The 21,446-nt window shown below is 48.2% G+C and overlaps 1 protein-coding gene across 1 annotated transcript in view; it reads right to left on the reverse strand.

Moving 5' to 3' along the window:
- Window positions 1-21,446, reverse strand: part of LOC115100791 (sodium channel protein 60E-like) — a 147,378-nt gene that overhangs the window by 105,963 nt on the left and 19,969 nt on the right. Inside the window, exon 4 of the mRNA XM_029619674.1 lies at window positions 17,252-18,306. Coding sequence (XP_029475534.1) covers window positions 17,252-18,306 — 1,055 coding nt within the window. The remainder of the gene's footprint in view (window positions 1-17,251; window positions 18,307-21,446) is intronic.

Raw genomic sequence — 21,446 nt, forward strand, 5'->3', positions numbered from 1 at the left:
CTAAGCAAATCAACCAGAGAGAGTAGAAGAATGTCAGTACTGAGAGATTTTCTAAAACTGAACTGTAGGTGATCCAGTATTTGGTGATGTTCAAGAAAATCTGTGAGCTGTTGCAAACCGATACACTCCAAGACCTTTGCAACAAAAGAAAGAGAAGATATAGGCCTGTATCTTGTGAGGTGAAAGGGATCAAGCTGTGGCCTCTTTAAACGAGGTCTCATGGAAGCCTACTTAAGGGAACTTGGAACATGTCCCTCCTGCAAAGAGAGATTAATCAGGACTGTCAAAAATGGAACAATGACTTCCTTAGCAATTTTCAAAATAGCTATCCTGCAGGGATTCAAAGGACAAATGGCTGGATTCAATGAGGAAACAACATTCGAAACCTCAATCTGGGATATTATTTGATTAAACTTTCAAGCAAGGTTAGGAATCAGCTTGGCAGTGCTTCCCATGCAGTTTCATGATTGTGTGGTCATTTTCTATGGGGCTGATAAAGAGGCACATATTATGCTGATGAACAGACCTTTCAGTGTTTCCCAAAAGTGTATTCAGTATACTGTAGAGCAGAAATGCTTTGTGAGTGCTGAGCTCATTTCCATGGGTTCTGCCAGCTGAGAAGTTTTAGCCATGTAAAAAGCAAACTTGCAAGGGTGTTCTGTAACAGATGACAGTGAGTTTTTAAAGAAATCTAAGTCTCCTCCGATTTTTTTTTATGTTCCTGATTCAAAAGAGATTGAAGGAAATCCAGTCTGTGACTCACAAGTCCTGTCAGGTTTTCTTATTGATCCAGTTTGTCCTAAAATCCTATGGAAATCACTTCTTCTAGCTATTCCCACAGGATTTCAGCCTCTCTTCAGTTCTAAACATGCTCAGATTGACCTTTCCCACTTCCTCTCTTCTCCCATCCCCCTGTTATTTTAGAGCAGTTTACAGTGAGAAAGGTCAGGCTCTGCAGCTTTCTGAATGCTGACAGCAATTAGGACAGAGAAAATGAGAAAGGCAGAGGAGTGAGGAAAGGACAAGTGAAGCTAAGAAAAAGCAGTCAAGAACTAGTTATCTAATAGTTATATTTTGATGAAAAAATCTAGAGAAAATGAGAAAGGCAGTAGTGAGCAAAAGGGACTGTTAAAGTCAACTGGAAACATTCAAATATTTTTTTATCAGGCTTCAATAAAACACAAAAGATAGAATTTTCCATAAGAAATGAAATGCAAGGAGAAGGGGTGATGATATGAAACTGAAGGGTGTGATGCACAGAAGAAATATGAAGAAATATTTCTTTACTGGGTTCTAAATGCCTGGAATAGCCTACCAGCAGAGGTAGTAGTAACCTAAGCTATGGCAGAATTAAAAGAGTTTGGGACAGATACAGAAGACATTGGTAAGAGCAGGGGTAGAGGATTGGTAGGGTAAAAGTATTAGGGAGCCTGGATGTCTGACTAGGTATAAAAACATATTTATTTAACTCGAATAGTAGAATGCCAAAAAAGGAAGTTGACAGTTGAGTTACAAAGAGTTTTGACTAAGAAGATAAGTCAGCAGCAGAGAGCTTTAGTACATTCTCAGATATTTATTTTATTTTTATTTATTTATTGACATTTGATATTCTGCTTCTTATCATGAATGGCCTCAAAATGGATTACAATAGTATTAGATCAACAAACAGTATACATTCTCAGATATAATCAGGGTAATCATATCTAATGACTTCAAGGGAGTGAAACAGTGCAATGAGGCAGTGGCCAGAGTCAGAGAAATGCCAGTAGAGAAAAGGAGGGTAATAATGTCCCTATATAGGTCATTAGTAAGACCTCATCTTAGGAGGGTAATAATGTCCCTATATAGGTCATTAGTAATACCTCATCTTAGGAGGGTAATAATGTCTCTATATAGGTCATTAATAAGACTTCATCTTAGAAGGGTAATAATGTCTCTATATAGGTCATTAGTAAGACCTCATCTTAGGGGGGTAATAATGTCCCTATATAGGTCATTAGTAAGACCTCATCTTAGGGGGGTAATAATGTCTCTATATAGGTCATTAGTAAGACCTCATCTTAGGGGAGTAATAATGTCCCTATATAGGTCATTAGTAAGACCTCATCTTAGGGGGTAATAATGTCTCTATATAGGTCATTAGTAAGACCTCATCTGAAGTATCATGTCCAATTCTGGAGCCACATTTAAAAAAGGATATAGGAAAAGTAAATGCAACTCAGAAAAGGGTTACTAAAATAGTGCAAGGTCTATACCAAAAGCCCTATGACAGAGGTGGCCAATTCTAGTCCTTGACAGCCACAAACAAGCCTGGTTTTCAGGCTATCCACAATGAATATGCATGAAATAGAGTTGTAAGTAATGGAGGCCACCCTTGCCATATGAGATGAGACTTAAAGGCCTTAATATATAGAGGAGAGGAGAGGAGAGGAGAGACAGGAGATATATAAGAGATATTCAGATACCTCTAAATTATAATTAATGCACAAGAAGTTAGGGATGTGAATCGTGTCCTCGATCGTCTTAACGATCGATTTCGGCTGGGAGGGGGAGGGAATCGTATTGTTGCCGTTTGGGGGGGTAAAATATCGTGAAAAATCGTGAAAAAATCGTGAAAAATCGAAAAAATCGAAAAATCGCAAAACCGGCACATTAAAACCCCCTAAAAACCCACCCCCGACCCTTTAAATTAAATCCCCCACCCTCCCGAACCCCCCCCAAATGACTTAAATAACCTGCGGGTCCAGCGGCGGTCCGGAACGGCAGCGGTCCGGAACGGGCTCCTGCTCCTGAATCTTGTTGTCTTCAGCCGGCGCCATTTTCCAAAATGGCGCCGAAAAAATGGCGGCGGCCATAGACGAACACGATTGGACGGCAGGAGGTCCTTCCGGACCCCCGCTGGACTTTTGGCAAGTCTCGTGGGGGTCAGGAGGCCCCCCACAAGCTGGCCAAAAGTTCCTGGAGGTCCAGCGGGGGTCAGGGAGCGATTTCCCGCCGCGAATCGTTTTCGTACGGAAAATGGCGCCGGCAGATCGACTGCAGGAGGTCGTTCAGCGAGGGTTCCGGTGCCTCGCTGAACAACCTCCTGCAGTCGATCTCCTGCCGGCGCCATTTTCCGTACGAAAACGATTCGCGGCGGGAAATCGCTCCCTGACCCCCGCTGGACCTCCAGGAACTTTTGGCCAGCTTGTGGGGGGCCTCCTGACCCCACGATACTTGCCAAAAGTCCAGCGGGGGTCCGGAAGGACCTCCTGCCGTCCAATCGTGTTCGTCTATGGCCGCCGCCATTTTTCGGCGCCATTTTGGAAAATGGCGCCGGCTGAAGACAACAAGATTCAGGAGCAGGAGCCCGTTCCGGACTGCTGCCGTTCCGGACCGCCGCTGGACCCGCAGGTTATTTAAGTCATTTGGGGGGGGGTTCGGGAGGGTGGGGGATTTAATTTAAAGGGTCGGGGGTGGGTTTTAGGGGGTTTTAGTGTGCCGGCTCACGATTCTAACGATTTATAACGATAAATCGTTAGAATCTCTATTGTATTGTGTTCCATAACGGTTTAAGACGATATTAAAATTATCGGACGATAATTTTAATCGTCCTAAAACGATTCACATCCCTACAAGAAGTATATCTTTTTCAATGAAAAGAAAGTTCTATAACAGGGTAGGCATACATCTCATGCATATTCATTGTGGATGTCCTGAAAACCAGTACTGTTTGTGGCACTACAGGTATGGAGTTTCCTATCTCTGTTTTATGGTATGAGGCTCCAAGAGAGTAGATTCATGAATGACATCAGAAAATATTTCCCTGGAAAAGGTGCTGGATACATGAAACCAACTTCCTGTGGTGATGGTGGAAGAAAAACAGTAACAGAATTCAAGAAAGCAATGGATCCCTAGTAGAAATGGATCCCTGGTAGAAATGGATCCCTAGTAGAATGGATCCCTAGTAGAATGGATCCCTAGTAGAAAAAAGGGAGTGGAAAGCCAGAGATCAATTGTGGTCAGCATTTCCCAACTGCTGTGCCATGGCACACTAATGTGCTGTAGCTGAAGTGCAGGTGTGCGACTGAAGTCTTTATTTTGCCTTTCCCTCTGGACCATCAGGATGTTCTCCCACCAGCAGGGGGAGTCAGAGATCAGCACTCATTGGCAGCTGCTCCTGCTTTCCCTCTGCTGGCTTTGTTCAATGGAAACTTCACGGTGCTTTGTAGGCTTGTGAGACTTGATGGCCCCATATAGTTCAGATTGCAGAGGGAAGTTGGTAAAGGCCGAAGATGCAGCACTGTGTAAGCCTGCTCCCAGACTTCTGCTGCTCAAGGATTGTGAGTGGGGTGGGGAAAAGGAGAGCTGAAATTGCCACCGAGTGTGGGAGAGAGGGAAGAGAAGTTGATAATGCCAGGAGGTGGGGGAGAGGGAAGATGATGACATGTCAGAAGTGAAGAGTGGAGGTGGAAGGAGAGGGAAGAGTGGAGGGGAGTGAGTTTGAGGGAAGGTGATGCCAATGGTGGAAGAAAAGGGAAGAGAAAGTGATGAAAGGGGTGAGGGATATGGAATATTATGATGATGATGTTGGTAGGGGAGAGCGGTGGAGAGAGAGAGGGAAGGTGATGATGCCAGGGGGTGAGGAAAAGGGAAGATGATAATGCCAGGAAGTGAGAAGAGGGCAGGTAACTCCAGGGGATGCAGGGAATAGAGAGAAAGGGAAGAGCAGGTGATTGGCATGGGGGTGGGGGTGGATAGAGAGGAAAGGTAATGATGATGATGCCATGGATGAGGGACAGGGATGGAGGATGAGATGATGATAATGCTAGGGGGTGGAGGCAGAGGAAGTAGATGATGCCAGGTGGAAGGAGATAGAAGGTGAGGATGATGGGGGGGGGGGGGGGGGGGGGGTGAAGGCATAGGGAAAATCATGATGTTGCAAGTGGGTGGGGTAAGAGGTGGTGGAATGTGATGATGATGCCTGGGGGTGGGGGAGAGGGATGGAAGGAGAGGGAAAGTGATGATATCAGGAGGTAGGTGAGGGGTAGAAGGAAAGGGAAGGTGGTGATGATTCCAGGGGTGAAAAGGTTGCGAGAAAAGGAGATGATGCCAGGAGATGAGGGAGAGGGGCAGAGGAGGAAGGTGATTTTGATCCAAGGGTTGACAGGAAGAAGTGGTGTGAGAGGGAAGGTGATGATGATGACTGGGGGAGAGGGTGGGGGAAAGAGATGCAGGGAAAGGGATGGTGAAGGCAGGAAATGGGGGAGGGGTAGATGGAAAAACATGATGATGATGATAGCGGGGGAGGGAGAGAGAAGGTGATGATTCCAGGGAGTCAGAGAGAGGGATAGAGCAAAGGGAAGATGGTAATGATGATCCGAGGGCCAAGGAGAAGAGATGGAATGTAATGATGATGCCAGGGGGTGGGGTACAGAGGTAGAAGGAAAGGGAAAAGGGTGATAATAATGATGGTAGAAGGTGGAGAGAGAAGGAGATGATAATTCCAGGGAATGGGGAGGGGTGGAGGGAGAGGGAAGGTAATAATGATGATGGCGGGGGGGGGGGGGGGAGAAGGAGAGTGATGATGATGATAATGCAAGGGGAGGGGAAGAGATGGTGGGAGAGGGAAGGAGATGATGATGATGATGCCAGGGGATGGGGGGAGGAAGAGAATAAGGGCTAGAGAAAGTGATGATGATGATGCCAGGGGAGAGGGGTGATTATGATGGTGGGGATAGAGGGAAGGGAGAAGGGAGAAAGGAGAAGATGATGGTCCAAGGGATGGGGGAAGGGATAAGGTGATGATGATACCAATGGGATGGGGGGCAAGGGAAGAGAATTGGTAATTGGTGTGCCACAACATAGTGACTCCTGTGCTAGGTGTGCTGCGAAACAAAAAAGGTTAGAAAGCACTGGTCTATGGCACTGCACCAGAAAATAAACTGGGCAGGACTTGCTGTCCTTATTTTTATCATATTCTAATCCAAAAATCAGTGTCCTGCATTTTAACTGATATGAGATGAATAGAACATATTTTTTTCCGTCGATAAGCAAGACATTTAGCATAGTGGGTGACGCCATCTGTGATGTCAGAGGTGGAGCTTTCTCTCTAAGCTCGAAGAGCTTTGAAGTGCGCATGTGTACAACTTCCCGCGCTCCTCGAGCTTCCCTCAGTTTTTGTTTTCCGCGGCACTGCACGGACATGTAGAGCTCTCTCTCTCTCTCTACCCAGGAAGACAAAACTTCAAATTCAACGAAAAACAAGAAGAAATATGCCTAAAAGCCCCGGATTTAAATACTGCGCATGCAGTAAAATCATGTCGGCGACCGATGGGTATACTTATTGTTATTTATGCCTCGGTTCCTATCATGATCAGGTCGCATGTAGGGACTGTGGAAAAATGTCCCCGTGGGCCAGAAGACAGAGGGCAGAGAAGATGGAGAAGTTGAGGCACTCCTATGCCCCTTCTCCAGTGAATAAAAGATCAACAAAGTTCTCCCCGGGTAAGCAAAAACCCCGGTGCGAGACTTCTCGACGCATGCATTTGGCCTCGGAGGGCCGTGCGCTGCACACTGCATCATCAACCACGCAGATTGCGTCGAATGCTGCTTTGGACACGATGCATGCACCGTTGAAACCTGCATCGAGCCATCCTACTCTGCCTCGTTGATGCATGCGTTGACTACGACGCATCACGACGCATCTAGAAAGGCTATGACGCATCACGACGCATCTAAGAAGCCTACAACACATCACGACGCATCTGTTAAAAATACAACACATCTCACTCATGGTCATAAGAAGCCGACTCATACTACTCCAGAGATCCCAAAATCAACACCTGGGCTGCCTGAAAAACCAAAGAAATCAACATCAAAGACAAAACATGTTACGCCTCAATCTGAAGCGTCATCTTCAGCCAGATCTGCTCCACAGCATTCTGCATATGTACATGAGGATCCTCATTCTCCTTCCTCGCTATTATCAGACCTTATAATCGAGGAACCAGTTGGAAATTGGGACTTCCTCATCCGCGTCCAAAAAGAGACTTTCATCTCCAATACCAAAAACACCAGTCAAATGTCTTAAAAAATCTAAAAGACCACTTGACCATTCTTCTCGCCCATCGGTTGAAGAAACGATGTCTCAAATCACTTCTCTATTGCATAGTTTTTTCCAGGAATTACCTCCGGATCCAAATATTCTCCCACAGGTTCCTGAAGTTCCTGCATCGACGAATATTTCTCCTCCAAATCTACCCTCTCCGACATGTACCAATTCTATGGTGTCATCCAAGCATACAACTTCTCCAGTTTTCTCTCGCCCATCATCTCCAGGGAGTTCAACAGGTATCCCTTCAGATCCTCCGCAAGAGTTACCTCAGCCAACATCACCTCCTGAAGATCTTACTTATGCTAAATTCTTGGAGAAGCTGGGTTTAGCTCTTAACATAGAGATTCACAAGCTTCCAGATCTGAGATCGGAAGCTATGGGAATTTTGCAGATTTTGGATGTTCCATCTGAACCCACTGCTCTCCCTTCACATGAAATTCTAGAGGGCCTCATGGCCAAGGCATGGGATACCCCACTCCTCCTGAACCCGGTTTCTAAAAAACTGGATTTAAAATATAGAATGCAAAAGACATCCTACTATTCGAATGTACAAATCCCTCACAATTCAATAGTGGTAGAATTGGCGATGAAGAGAGCCAAAAAGACCAGGTTATACTCTAAAATGCCTCTGGGGAAAGATAATAAGTTGTTGGATGATTTTGCAAAAATGATTTATCAGAATTCAATGCTGAATTATTGCATTAATCACCATCAGTTTTATATTATACAATATCTTTTCAACTGCATGCAAAAACTACAGCCTTTACTACACACTGCAGAAGAAGACTCAGCCTTGCCTCAGCCATTTCTAGATTTGCAGGAAGGTCTACGTCATTTACTGCGCACTTCGTATGAAGACTTTGACACATCAGCACGTTCATCTGCAACTTTGGTCTCATCCAGACATCTCACATGGCTTCGGGCCAGCAGTACACAGGATGATGTTCATGACCGTCTGGCTAATCTACCATGTAGACCAGACAATTTATCTGAAGCCGCGGTTTTGCCTGCCCCTCGTGGCCCGGAGGCCGCCCTGGATCGTTATCTTCACCATGGCCGGTGTCGCAGACTTTCTGCCTCTCTCTGCGGGGCTGGGACCGCCCCCAACGCTACTTCCAACTTCGTGGCGCTAGGCTGCAAGCCCCGGTTCCATCCGGCAGCTGGAGCCACCCCTGGGGCTCCCCGCAGTGGCTGGAGCCGCTGCCGACGTCAGGGCCTGCTCCTCAGGCCCTGCCTGCATCTCTATGCAATGACGCTGTGCAGGCTGCTGTCCACGGGCCTGCACAGCCATGCTTCTGCTGCTCCTTAGGTGCCGGCCCACACCTCTCTGCCAGGAAGTGTGATGGCCCCACCTTTAAGTGGGCTTCCTGCTTGAGCCCTATAAAAGGGCTGTCTTCTCAGTCTGTCGTTGCCTTGCATTGGAGTGTCATCCCCTCTGGAGGCTCCTGCCTGCCAGAGCCTTGTAAGATCTTCTGTTCTTCGTGGAGCTCCTCGTCTCGTCTGCCTTCTACCACGTCTTCATGTCTTGGTGTTTTGCCTGAGGTCCCGGTCCATGTTTTGATGTCTCGTCATGATCTTCCACCTCCTGATGTGCCTGCCTTCCAGGATGTTCTTCCCTGCGTCTTCATCTGGTGCTCCTGAGCCTTTTGATCCTGTAGGCCTGTTCTCTCAGATGATGTGTGCCCGAGAATGGGGTGGTCTGCAAGTGGGATTGTCCCTGTGCTCCTGAGCCTCTGTTCCCACCAGCCATAGAGGGAGCTTCGGGTGACATCGCTTCCGTCATTGGAGTTCCTCTTTGCCTGGATCTTCCTCGCACTTGTCCCGCTCTCCTCGTGGTCCGTGACCAGCCTCCCAGGGCTGTGTAGGGCGCATAGTGGGACAGGGTGGTCCGCGACTCAGTCCCACGGGTGGCCTGAGTAGGGTGCCCTGAGAGACAATGCAAATGCCCTTCCTCCCAGCTGTTGTCAAGCACCAAGTGTTTTTGTCAGTGATGCCATCGCATCAACCAAGTGTCTTCATCAGTGATGCCATCGCATCAACCAAGTGTCTTCGTCAGTGGTGCCGTCGCATCAACTAAGTGTTTTGTCTGTGATGCCATCGCATCAACCTTAGTCCTGTCTACATGTCAAGGCCCGTTTGCCCTCAACCTCAGGCCAGGCCTGCTGCTCCATGCTGTCCCTCGCAGCAGGTTTGAAAGGGCTCAGAATGGTCAGAGGACCATTCAACTTCCAACATCCTTGGGTGTTAGCCTTGGGAGCTTGCAGGCCTGGCAGAGGGTCAGCCCGTTAGCCATCATGGGACACGCTGTCAACTCTCGGCCAGCCCGGAAGGTCTGGGATCGGTCCAAGGCCCAAAGGCACACTAAACCACCAGAGTGTAACAGAATGCAAGGCCTTTAGAGGCTGTCCTTCACAACAGGTTCAGTCTTTAACGACTCCCTTAGACACACCATCTATGTCCAGGCATTATTTTCCCCTATCAATATTATCAGCCTATCAATCTAATTATAGACCTCAGCCTTTCCAGCAACAACGGTCTCAATCTCAATCGCAGAGACAAAGACCACAGCAGAGAAACCAGAGGCCGCAAAAACCTCTGGCTGCTCAAAAGCCGCCTAAGAAGTCTTTTTAAGTTCACAAGCCACAACAGCAGTTTCTGTAGGGGGAAGACTATCTTTGTTCCATTCCCAATGGTCCATATCACCACGGGCCAATGGGTGTTAAGTATTATATCACAGGGATACAGTCTATGCTTCAACTCAATCCCAAAGCTTCCTCATCTCATTCATCCCAAGACTCTATTGATTCAAGTTCCATCACTCCTGAAGGAAATTTCAATCCTCTTTCAACAGAGGGCTATAGAACAGTTTCTATTCTCAATACTTCCTCATCCCCAAAAATTCAGGAGTCCTTCGCCCTATTTTGGATCTTCGAGCGCTCGACAAATATCTGGTAAAAGAAAGATTCAAGATGACCTCTCTCAAGACGGTCCTCCCTTTTCTCCAAACAAACGACTGGGTGTGCTCACTTGATCTAAAGGATGCTTACACTCACATCCCGATTCACAAATGCTGTTGGCGATACCTCTGTTTTCAAGTAGAGAATCAACACTACCAGTACCAAGTACTTCCCTTTGGCCTCTCCTCAGCCCCAAGAGTCTTCACAAAATGTCTTGCTGTTGTTGTGGCACACTTACACAAACAGGGCATAAACTATGCCCAGTTGCTATGAAATCATATAGAACGCACACTCCTCTGTCTAGAAAACCTGGGTTGGATAATAAACTACGAAAAATCTCAGCTACAGTCAACCCAAAACATCCAATTCATAGGGGCAATAATCAAAACCCCACTTTCCAGAGCTTTTCTTCCTACAGAAAGAATCCATATCTTGTGGACTCTTGCTCAGAGTCTATTACGTCGGAAAACAGTTCCAACTTGTCACATTATGGTACTACTAGGTCATATGGCAGCAGCGATACATGTCATCCAAAACATTCGACTTCACATCAGATGGCACCAATGGGGCCTAAAATCTCAATGGAATCAACTCACTCAACCACTATCTCACAAGGTATAGATCACAAACTCCATGAAGAAAGACATCCTTTGGTGGATTCAACAATTTATCTTGAAGGAAGGGAGCCCATTCCAGAACCCCCCTCACCAACTCATTCTCACCACGGATGCTTCAACAAAGGGATGAGGAGCGCATCTCCTCCATCTACAAAGTCAGGGACTTTGGTCCTCAGATGAACAAAACTTTCAAATAAATTTGTTAGAAGTCAGAGCAATAAAAAAATTCCCTGCTGGCGTTTCAGACATGGATATGGGAAAAATCTGTGATGATCCACACAGACAAACAAGTAGCAATGTTTTATATAAAAAAACAAGGTGGATCCGGTTCCTTGACTCTTTGCAAGGAGGTGGTTCAGATGTGGGAGTGGACGGAACAGAACAAAATCTTCCTTCAAGCATCCAATCTCCCAGGCCTTGCGAATACCAGAGCAGACAACTCAGCAGAGTTTTCCATCCACACGAGTGGTCGCTGAGTCAAATAGAAGCACACAAGATCTTCGCATCCTGGGGCACTCCAGACATAGATCTTTTTGCATCGGAAGAGAACCGGAAGGTGAAAAACGTTTGCTCTCTACTTCCCAACAGATACAGAATATCGCAGGATGCGTTCCTAATCCCATGGAACACAGGTCTGCTTTATGTTTTTCCTCCCATTCCGCTAATCTCGCGCACAACCCAGAAATGTATAGCGGACACAGTGGACTTAATCCTCATAGCACCTGTATGGCAGAGACAGCCATGGTATGCCTATCTTCTTCATCTATCCATACAACCCCCAATACCTCTGAAAAAGGACCTGTTCCTCCTCTCTCAAGACCAAGGAACCTTAATCCACCTGATGCAATCCTCCCTCCATTTGACATCATGGAAATTGAACAGCAGGATATTACACTCATTGAATCTTTCCTCCGATATCACAGATGTTCTCATCGCAACAAGGAAGCCCTCCACCAGATGTAACTATGTTTTCAAATGGAGGCGATACTCGACATGGTGCACACTGAACAAGCTTGACCCCTTTTCTTGTCCACCAGCGTCGCTCATGACTTATTTACATAGTTTATCTCTTTCAGGACTAGCAGTCAGTCACATCCATTAGAGTTCACCTTAGTGCTATTGTAGCTTACCATTTTTCGGAAAAAGATGGCTCCATCTCCTCTCATCCTTTAATTTCAAAATTTATGAAGGGTTTGCTATATCTACACCCATCTATTAAGAAACCAATAGTGCCATGGGACGTCAATTTAGTCCTGGAAGCATTAATGAATCCACCGTTTGAACCCATGTCAACTGCTACACTTAAATTTCTCACTTGGAAAGTCCTTTTCCTAGTAGCTATCACTTCTGCAAGAAGAGTAAGTGAACTCCAGGCACTAATGATCAATTTTCCATATCTCCAATTTCATCACAATAAAGTAATGTTACGCACACATCCTTCTTTCTACCAAAAGTGGTTTCACTTAAATGAAACAATCTCCTTGCTGGTTTTTTGCCTGAAGCCACATTTGGATGATCGACAACAGCTCCTTCATACCCTAGATTGTAAAAGAGCCTTAGCTTACTACAAAAATACCACTGAAACAATCAGACGAACATCGCAATTGCTTGTTTCCTTCAACCCAAACAATCCAGGTCAATTAGTTTTAAAACAAACTCTAACTGGCTAACAGCTTGTATCCAATACTGCTATTCTACAAAATCGACACCTCTTGACAGACCAGTTAAGGCCCATCAAATCAGAGCGACTGGAGCTTCCATTGCGCATATCCAAGGAGTACCAATTCAGGACATTTGCAGAGCAGTGACCTGGTCTTCCATTCATACATTTACTTCTCACTATTGTCTAGACCAACAATCTGCAGCAGATTCCTCATTAGGTTCTGCGATTCTACGGACTGTTTACAAGTCATGATGGCTGACCACATTTTCTACAGGTTGCAAAAAAAAAAAAAAAAAGAGAGAGAATAATAAAACAGTTTTTTCTTCAAAAGTTGCTTCTTCTCATACATATATTTGCAACCTATGAGCTTCAGACTCCCACTATGCATGGCTAAATGCCCTGCTTATCGACGGAAAAAAAAGCAAGTTTGCTTACCGTAAACGGTGTTTTCCGTAGATAGCAGGGAATTTAGCCATGCATTCCTGCCTACCTCCCTGGACAGCCCTACTTCTTTACAACACCTTCACCAGCATTAGCTTGGAAAACCAACTGAGGGAAGCTCGAAGAGCGCGGGAAGTCATACACATGCGCACTTCAAAGCTCTTCGAGCTTAGAGAGAAAGCTCCGCCTTCGTGGCATCACGGATGACGCCACTCATTATGCATGGCTAAATTCCCTGCTATCTACGGAAAACACCGTTTATATCGGTTTGTTTATTGCACCTTTTAACTTGAATGTATAATCTAACAGAGTTTTTATTGTAGTTAAAGGACAGATTAGACAACATTGAACAATTAGCCATTATTATGAAACTATGTTACTGAGCTTAAAAGGCACCTCTATTACCAATAATAGGAACAGATACATGTACAATTTACTATATGTGCCTCCATGTAAGCCGTTGTGACGGTATATTACTGAACGACGGCATAGAAAAGGTTTTAAATAAATAAATAAATATCTACAATTGTTGAATTGGCTGCTGGTTCAGCAGAGAATCCATTTCAAAATTATATCATTTATTCATAAAACTTCCGTGGCCTGTTAAAGAGCTATAGGCCACAATGACTACTGAAGTCTGCAGGTTGTAATTTGTCCTTTCACCATGATTAATGCATTTACATGAAACTTGGAAACATTTGCAGTAGTAGGCCAGATGCTTTACAGTGCTTTTCCTGATGGACTGTCGACTGAGCTTTCTCTGATTATTCAAGAAATTGTTAAAAACTTTTTTTTCAGGCAGGTTTTTGGAGTAACTGATGAAGAGAGATAAATCTACTGAGACTGTTGAGTGTATAACTGATGGGGCTTCTGCCGAGCTTGAGATAGATAAAGTTGCTAGTAAGTGCAGATCAAATTAGGCAAGAATGAGGATCATTGTGCTTTTTTTTGTTAGTCTTTATTGTAAGTATGAATATTGTGATGTTCCTTGCTGAGAACCTTGGATTGTTGGGTCCTAATTTGTTAAAATAAGTAAGCAAGCAAATAAGTAAATAAATAAATAAGTGGCTATATAAATAAATAAATTATGTTTTTATGTTCCAAAGTAGTGGCTATGGAATACTTGCCTATAACATGCAGTAAGTGTCCATTTTTAGTCCAAAGGAATACTTAATTTTTAAAAAATCTATTTCAAAGATGAATAGCTTCCAAGGATTGTGTGAGCATGAGCAGTAGCAGAAGTGACAACTACAGCAGCAGTCAGTCATCAGTGTGCTAACAGTACTTACCATCCATGTATGCAAACACATACAACAGAGTTAGCAGGTGTTTGAGAGCCTGTAGTAAGCCAATGTGCCTAAAAGGCTACCAATGATATAATTTATCTTTTAACTTATAAGACCTTTTAGTGGGGTAAAAAGGAAACTACAATCAGCGTGCTACCTGCCAGTGTCTATAAGTACATGTAGCCCCTTTGTAGTATAACCGGGTATTAAATTAAATATTAGAGTCCCTGTTTTGACAACATTAAAGTGTACCTTTAAGTGTTTACGTCAAAGTGGATCCTTGGACCGACCGGTGAAGAGGACAGGTCGGTAGGCAGACACACACCGTAGGAAACGGATCTTCACCTGGAAACCCGAGACCCCACCAGAGGAGCTGTTGCGGCCCGGGTCACTGGGGCTTAGGTGGCTTCGCCCTGGAAGCCCGAGGTTCCCCCAGGAGGAGCCTGGAGGAACCCGGGCCGCTGGGTCTTAGGTGAATTGCAGATGAGATGGAAAACCCGAAACGGAGCAAGGATCAGGGCAGGCAGCAGGAGTCAGGAACGTGAAGGCAAACCGTAGTCAAGGCAGGCAGCAGGGATCAGAAGCGAGAAGACAAACCATGGTCAAGGCAGGCAGTAGGGATGTGAATCGTTTTAGGACGATTAAAATTATCGTCCGATAATTTTAATATCGTCTTAAACCGTTATGGAACACAATACAATAGAGATTCTAACGATTTATCGTTATAAATCGTTAGAATCGTGAGCCGGCACACTAAAACCCCCTAAAACCCACCCCCGACCCTTTAAATTAAATCCCCCACCCTCCCGAACCCCCCCCCAAATGACTTAAATAACCTGCGGGTCCAGCGGCGGTCCGGAACGGCAGCGGTCCGGAACGGGCTCCTGCTACTGAATCTTGTTGTCTTCAGCCGGCGCCATTTTCCAAAATGGCGCCGAAAAATGGCGGCGGCCATAGACGAACACGATTGGACGGCAGGAGGTCCTTCCGGACCCCCGCTGGACTTTTGGCAAGTCTTGTGGGGGTCAGGAGGCCCCCCCCAAGCTGGCCAAAAGTTCCTGGAGGTCCAGCGGGGGTCAGGGAGCGATTTCCCGCCGCGAATCGTTTTCGTACGGAAAATGGCGCCGGCAGGAGATCGACTGCAGGAGGTCGTTCAGCGAGGCGCCGGAACCCTCGCTGAACGACCTCCTGCAGTCGATCTCCTGCCGGCGCCATTTTCCGTACGGAAACGATTTGCGGCGGGAAATCGCTCCCTGACCCCCGCTGGACCTCCAGGAACTTTTGGCCAGCTTGGGGGGGGCCTCCTGACCCCCACAAGACTTGCCAAAAGTCCAGCGGGGGTCCGGAAGGACCTCCTGCCGTCCAATCATGTTCGTCTATGGCCGCCGCCATTTTTTGGCGCCATTTTGGAAAATGGCGCCGGCTGAAGACAACAAGATTCAGTAGCAGGAGCCCGTTCCGGACCGCTGCCGTTCCGGACCGCCGCTGGACCCGCAGGTTATTTAAGTCATTTGGGGGGGGTTCGGGAGGGTGGGGGATTTAATTTAAAGGGTCAGGGGTGGGTTTTAGGGGGTTTTAATGTGCCGGTTTTGCGATTTTACGTTTTTTCGATTTTTTACGATTTTTCACGATTTTTCACGATATTTTACCCCCCGAAACGGCAACAATACGATTCCCTCCCCCTCCCAGCCGAAATCGATCGTTAAGACGATCGAGGACACGATTCACATCTCTAGCAGGCAGCAGGAGTCAGAAGCGAGAAGACAAACCGTGGTCAAGGCAGGCAGCAGGAGTCAGAAGCGAGGAGACGGGAACACTGGAACTGGTAACCGGAATCAGGAACTGCAACTAATCCTCCTAGGAGCGACCTCGTTGCAAGGCAAGGCAAGGAAGAAAGCTGCGGGTTTAAATCCCCCGCCGGGGCTGACATCAGGAAGAGGGCGGACCGGCACTTCCGGGTGCTGGGCCCTTAAAAAGACTGCCCTCGCGCGCGTGCGCGCGTTCCGCTGCAGGAGGCGGAGCTACCATTGGGCCTTGCCGGCGTCCCCACGAGGAGGACGCCGCTGCCATGCGGCCAGGCCGGCCCGGGATTGCGTGGCTCGCGGCGCTGAGAGGAGACCCGCGGGGAAGGTAAGGACCCGGTCGCAGTGCAGGCGACCGGGGCTGCAACAGTACCCCCTCTCTTACTCCCCCCTCCTCAGAGGTCCTGGTTTCCCGGGATTGTCCTGATGGACTTGAAGTAACAGAGACTTGTCTAAAATGTTTCGGGCAGGCTCCCAGGAATCCTCCTCAGGCCCACACCCCTCCCATGCCAGCAGATATTTCCAGCGACGAGCGTGGAAACGTACGTCCAGAACCTCTCGTACCTGATAAGTAGGTTCTTCACCGGAGAGAGAGGATACGGCATCTGTAGCAGGGTGATGAAAACGGGAGAGTACCACAGGCTTCAGTAGAGAAACGTGGAACACGTTGTGTATACGTAGAGATGAGGGCAGATGAAGCCTATAGGAAACTAACCCTATACGCTCTGCTACGGTGAAAGGGCCACAGTATCTAGATGCCAATTTCCGAGAGCAGCCCAGCAAGTGGAGATTCTTAGTACTTAACCAGACCTTGGTACCAGGTAAGGGTACAGGTGCTGGTCGTCGATGACGATTGGCACATCTTTATGCCTTCTCTGCGGAGGATGCGAGTCGCTGCTGAATAGTCTTCCAGAGATGGTGAATCTGATGAGCCACCGACAGTGCCGCCGGTGAAGGAGCTGTAATAGGAATAGGAACCGGTGGCCTCGGGTGGCGTCCAAATACCGTCTGGAAAGGTGATTGCCCAGTTACTGAGTGAGTGTGATTATTGTAGGCAAACTCGGCCCAGGGAAGAAGGGAAACCCAATTGTTTCCTTTCTCGGAGATAAAGCTCCGGAGGAAGGTCTTCAAAGACCTATTCATTCGTTCAGTTTGTCCATTACTCTGTGGATGAAATGCAGTGGACAGATTCAACTGCACCCCGAACTTTTTGCAGATGGCCCGCCAAAACCGAGCGGTGAATTGAGGACCCCTGTCAGACACGATACTTTGCGGGAATCCGTGAGCCCGAAAGATGTGTTGAGTGAATAGGAGGGCCAGCTCAGGTGCCGAAGGCAGTTTAGGTAGAGGTACGAGATGAACCATTTTGGAGAATCGATCCACTGTTACCATTATCACGGTGTTGCCGTCGGAAGGAGGTAGATCCACCACGAAATCAGTGGCGATATGGGTCCATGGCTCAGTGGGTATCGGTAGTGGCTGAAGGAGACCCCACGGTCGGCCGCTGAGAGGCTTCTGCCTGGCACAGACGGGGCAAGAGTCCACGTACAGGCATACGTCCTGACGCACCTTGGGCCACCAGTAATAGCGGTTCAGAAGGTCCAGTGTCCTCTCCCTGCCGGTGTGGCCCCCGGGGAGGGAGTCATGAGCCCAAGCGAAGACCCTCCTGCGGTCCCTGCGGGGAACAACTATCCGCTCTAGAGAGGACACAACGGTACTAGCTAACTGGATCTTGGCAGGATCGATGATGTGCTGAGGTGACTCTTCTCTTTCCTCCGGAATATCGTTACGAGACAAGGCATCCGCCTGGACGTTCTTTGATGCTGATCGATACTTGAGGATGAAGTCGAACCAACTGAAAAACAGTGACCATCGTGCCTGTCTGGGGTTAAGTCGCTGAGCTTGATTCAGGAACTCCAAATTTTTATGGTCGGTGTAAACCGTCACCGGATGAAGGGCTCTCTCTAGCCATTGCCTCCACTCTTCCAGCGCTAATTTGATTGCAAGTAACTCCTTGTCTCCTATTCCATAGTTGTTCTCGGCTGGGGTAAACTTCTTGGAGAAGTAGGAGCACGGGAATAGATGACCGGAACTGGACTTTTGGGAAAGGACCGCTCCTACAGCTATGTTGGAGGCATCCACCTCCACGAAGAAAGGCTGTGTTGGGTCCGGATGTTTTATACAAGTGTCTAGGAGAAAGGCTTCCTTTAAGTCCTCAAAAGCTTTACAAGCCACGGAAGGCCAGACTCGAGTGTCCGCACCCTTCTTGGTCAGGGTGGTGAGTGGTGCCACCATCCGGGAATACTGTGGGATGAAATGCCGGTAGAAGTTTGCAAAACCTACAAAACGTTGCAACGCCTTCAGGCCTACCGGCCGAGGCCAATTCCGGATGGCGGATACTTTGCTGGGATCCATTCGAAACCCTGTTGCTGACACGATATACCCTAAGAAGGGCAAAGAGTCTTGTTCGAAGAGACATTTTTCAAGTTTAGCAAACAGGCGATGATCCCGAAGAATCTGAAGTACCTGTCGAACGTGTCGCCGGTGAGATATCAGATCTGGAGAGTAGATGAGAACATCGTCCAAGTATACTATGACGCAGGAATGCAGAAATTCCCGAAGAATCTCGTTCATTAAATGTTGGAACACAGCGGGGGCGTTACATAGTCCGAATGGCATTACCAAGTACTCGTAATGTCCGTCCCGGGTGTTGAAAGCGGTCTTCCACTCATCCCCGGGACGGATACAGACCAAGTTGTAGGCTCCCCGTAAGTCCAGTTTAGTAAATACTTGTGCTCCCTGGAGTTTGTCCAACAGCTCAGGGATCAAAGGTAGCGGGTAGCGATTCTTCTTGGTTATGGCATTGAGTCCGCGATAGTCTATGCATGGCCTCAAGGACCCATCCTTTTTTGCCACAAAGAAGAAGCCTGCCCCTGCAGGAGACTTCGAGGGACGAATAAAGCCTTTAGCGAGGTTCTCGGTGATGTACTCTGACATGGCCCGATTTTCAGGTTGAGATAGGGGATACACTCTTCCCCGAGGAGGGGTAGAGCCAGGAAGCAGTTCGATTGCACAATCAAAAGGGCGATGTTGCGGCAGCAATTCCACCTTTTCCTTAGAGAACACATCGGCGAAATCCTGATACGGAGACGGAAGCTAAAGTTTGATTTCTGTATGTGCTAGGGGTATCAGTTGCCCCTTACGGGATCGGATGCAGGAGCGGAAACACTGTGGACTCCATCGAGCGATCTGAAAATCATCCCATCGGATCTCCGGAGAGTGTAATTGGAGCCAGGGCAATCCGAGGACCACAGGGTGTACGGACTTCTCCAAAATCAGAAATGAAATCCTCTCTGTATGGAGCAACCCAGTCTGGAGAATGAGGGGCATGGTGATAGTGGAGATGTTGCCAGAAAGAGGTATACCCTGGATAGAAGTAACCCGTAAGGTTGGTTCCCAACGTTGCGTGGAGAGTTGGAGTTGCTGCACCAAGTCTTTAGTGATAAAGTTCCCTCCTGCCCCGGAGTCAATGAGGGCTTGTGTCCTGAATGAACCGCCCGGGTACCTCAAGGTTACTGGTACCGTACATTGAGGAGTTGCGTTTAGACAGCCTAAGGAAACCTCCTCTCTTATCCCTAGGCGCGGGAGTTTTCCGCCCGTTCCTTGCATTGGGCCAAGAAATGGCCTTTCCCTCCACAGTAAAGGCATAACTTCAAGTCCCGGCGGCGTTGCCTCTCTTCAGGGGATAAGGCAGATCTTCCTAACTGCATGGATTCCTCCGTTAAGGACTCCGCAGGGGTACTGGTGGTACGAGACCCCGAATTCGATGGTCTAGAGATGGCCGAGGGTAGGGGAGGCAAGCGACGGGGAGGACGCCCCTCCTTAGCTCTTTGTTGAAGACGTCGATCGATGCGACCTGCCACTTCAATAAGAGAATTAAGATCCTCCGGAAGGTCGCGAGCTGCTAACTCATCCTTAATTCTAGCTGCCAGACCCTCCAGGAAAACACCTCGGAGAGCATCGTCGCCCCAACCAACCTCTAGGGCAAGTGTGCGGAATTCCAGGGCATAGTCAGCTAGGGTTCGCGTACCCTGCCGAAGTTGGAGCAGCTCAGAGGTTGCGGAGGCTTGGCGAGCAGGTTCGTCGAATGCTGCTCTGAATTCCTCCACGAATCTGTTCAGGTCACTTAGAGCAGGATCATTCTTGTCCCACATAGGAGATGCCCAATTCAAAGCCCGACCATCCAGCAACGAAAATATGTAGGCCACCTTTACCCCATCCGAAGGGAATTGGTTGGGCAGCAGGGCAAATTGTACGAAGCATTGATTCAGGAAGCCGCGGCAGGCCTTAGAATCCCCTGCAAAACGTGACGGGGCCGGAAGCTGCGTGGGGGTGTGGAGAGTCACCACAGGTGCTGGTGCGGGTACCGAAACCGGAACCGCTGCCGCGGGTTCAACGTCCATGCGAGTAGCCAACCGTTCCACGGTGGCGGCCAAAGAGTCCAGTACCTGCTGTTGTTGCACCAAGCGCTGGGCAAGTCCGGGAATGGCCTGCAGGCCGGCGAGGTCTGCCGGATCCATGGCCTTGCAAACTGTTAACGTCAAAGTGGATCCTTGGGCCGACCGGTGAAGAGGACAGGTCGGTAGGCAGACACACACCGTAGGAAACGGATCTTCACCTGGAAACCCAAGACCCCACCAGAGGAGCTGTTGAGGCCCGGGTCGCTAGGGCTTAGGTGGCTTCGCCCTGGAAGCCCGAGGTTCCCCCAGGAGGAGCCTGTAGGAACCCGGGCCGCTGGGTCTTAGGTGAATTGCAGATGAGATGGAAAACCCGGAACGGAGCAAGGATCAGGGCAGGCAGCAGGAGTCAGGAACGTGAAGGCAAACCGTAGTCAAGGCAGGCAGCAGGGATCAGAAGCGAGAAGACAAACCGTGGTCAAGGCAGGCAGCAGGAGTCAGAAGCGAGAAGACAAACCGTGGTCAAGGCAGGCAGCAGGAGTCAGAAGCGAGGAGACAGGAACACTGGAACTGGTAACCGGAATCAGGAACTGCAACTAATCCTCCTAGGAGCGACCTCGTTGCAAGGCAAGGCAAGGAAGAAAGCTGCGGGTTTAAATCCCCCGCTGGGGCTGATGTCAGGAATAGGGCGGACCGGCACTTCCGGGTGCTGGGCCCTTAAAAAGACTGCCCGCGCGCGCGTTCCGCTGCAGGAGGCAGAGCTACCGTCGGGCCTTGCCGGCGTCCCCACGAGGAGGACGTCGCTGCCATGCGACCAGGCCGGCCCGGGATCGTGCGGCTCGCGGCGCTGAGAGGAGACCCGCGGGGAAGGTAAGGACCCGGTCGCAGTGCAGGCGACCGGGGCTGCAACATTTAAGCCCTTGCCAACCAGCTTAAGAAACCCTTTGTGTATTTTATGAAAGCTCACTGGAGGTCTCTTACATAGAAATCTGTAGGCAGTTCTGCAGGATGGAGTGAAGGACTAATTAGCACATCAGGTTATAATTTGCCCAGTTAAATCTCTTAGGAGGATCATGCAGTACAATCATATAGATTATCTTTATTTAAAGATTCTGATGTTTTACAAA

The sequence above is a fragment of the Rhinatrema bivittatum genome, chromosome 1, assembly GCF_901001135.1.
Source record: "Rhinatrema bivittatum chromosome 1, aRhiBiv1.1, whole genome shotgun sequence".
Classification (NCBI taxonomy): Eukaryota; Metazoa; Chordata; class Amphibia; order Gymnophiona; family Rhinatrematidae; genus Rhinatrema; species Rhinatrema bivittatum.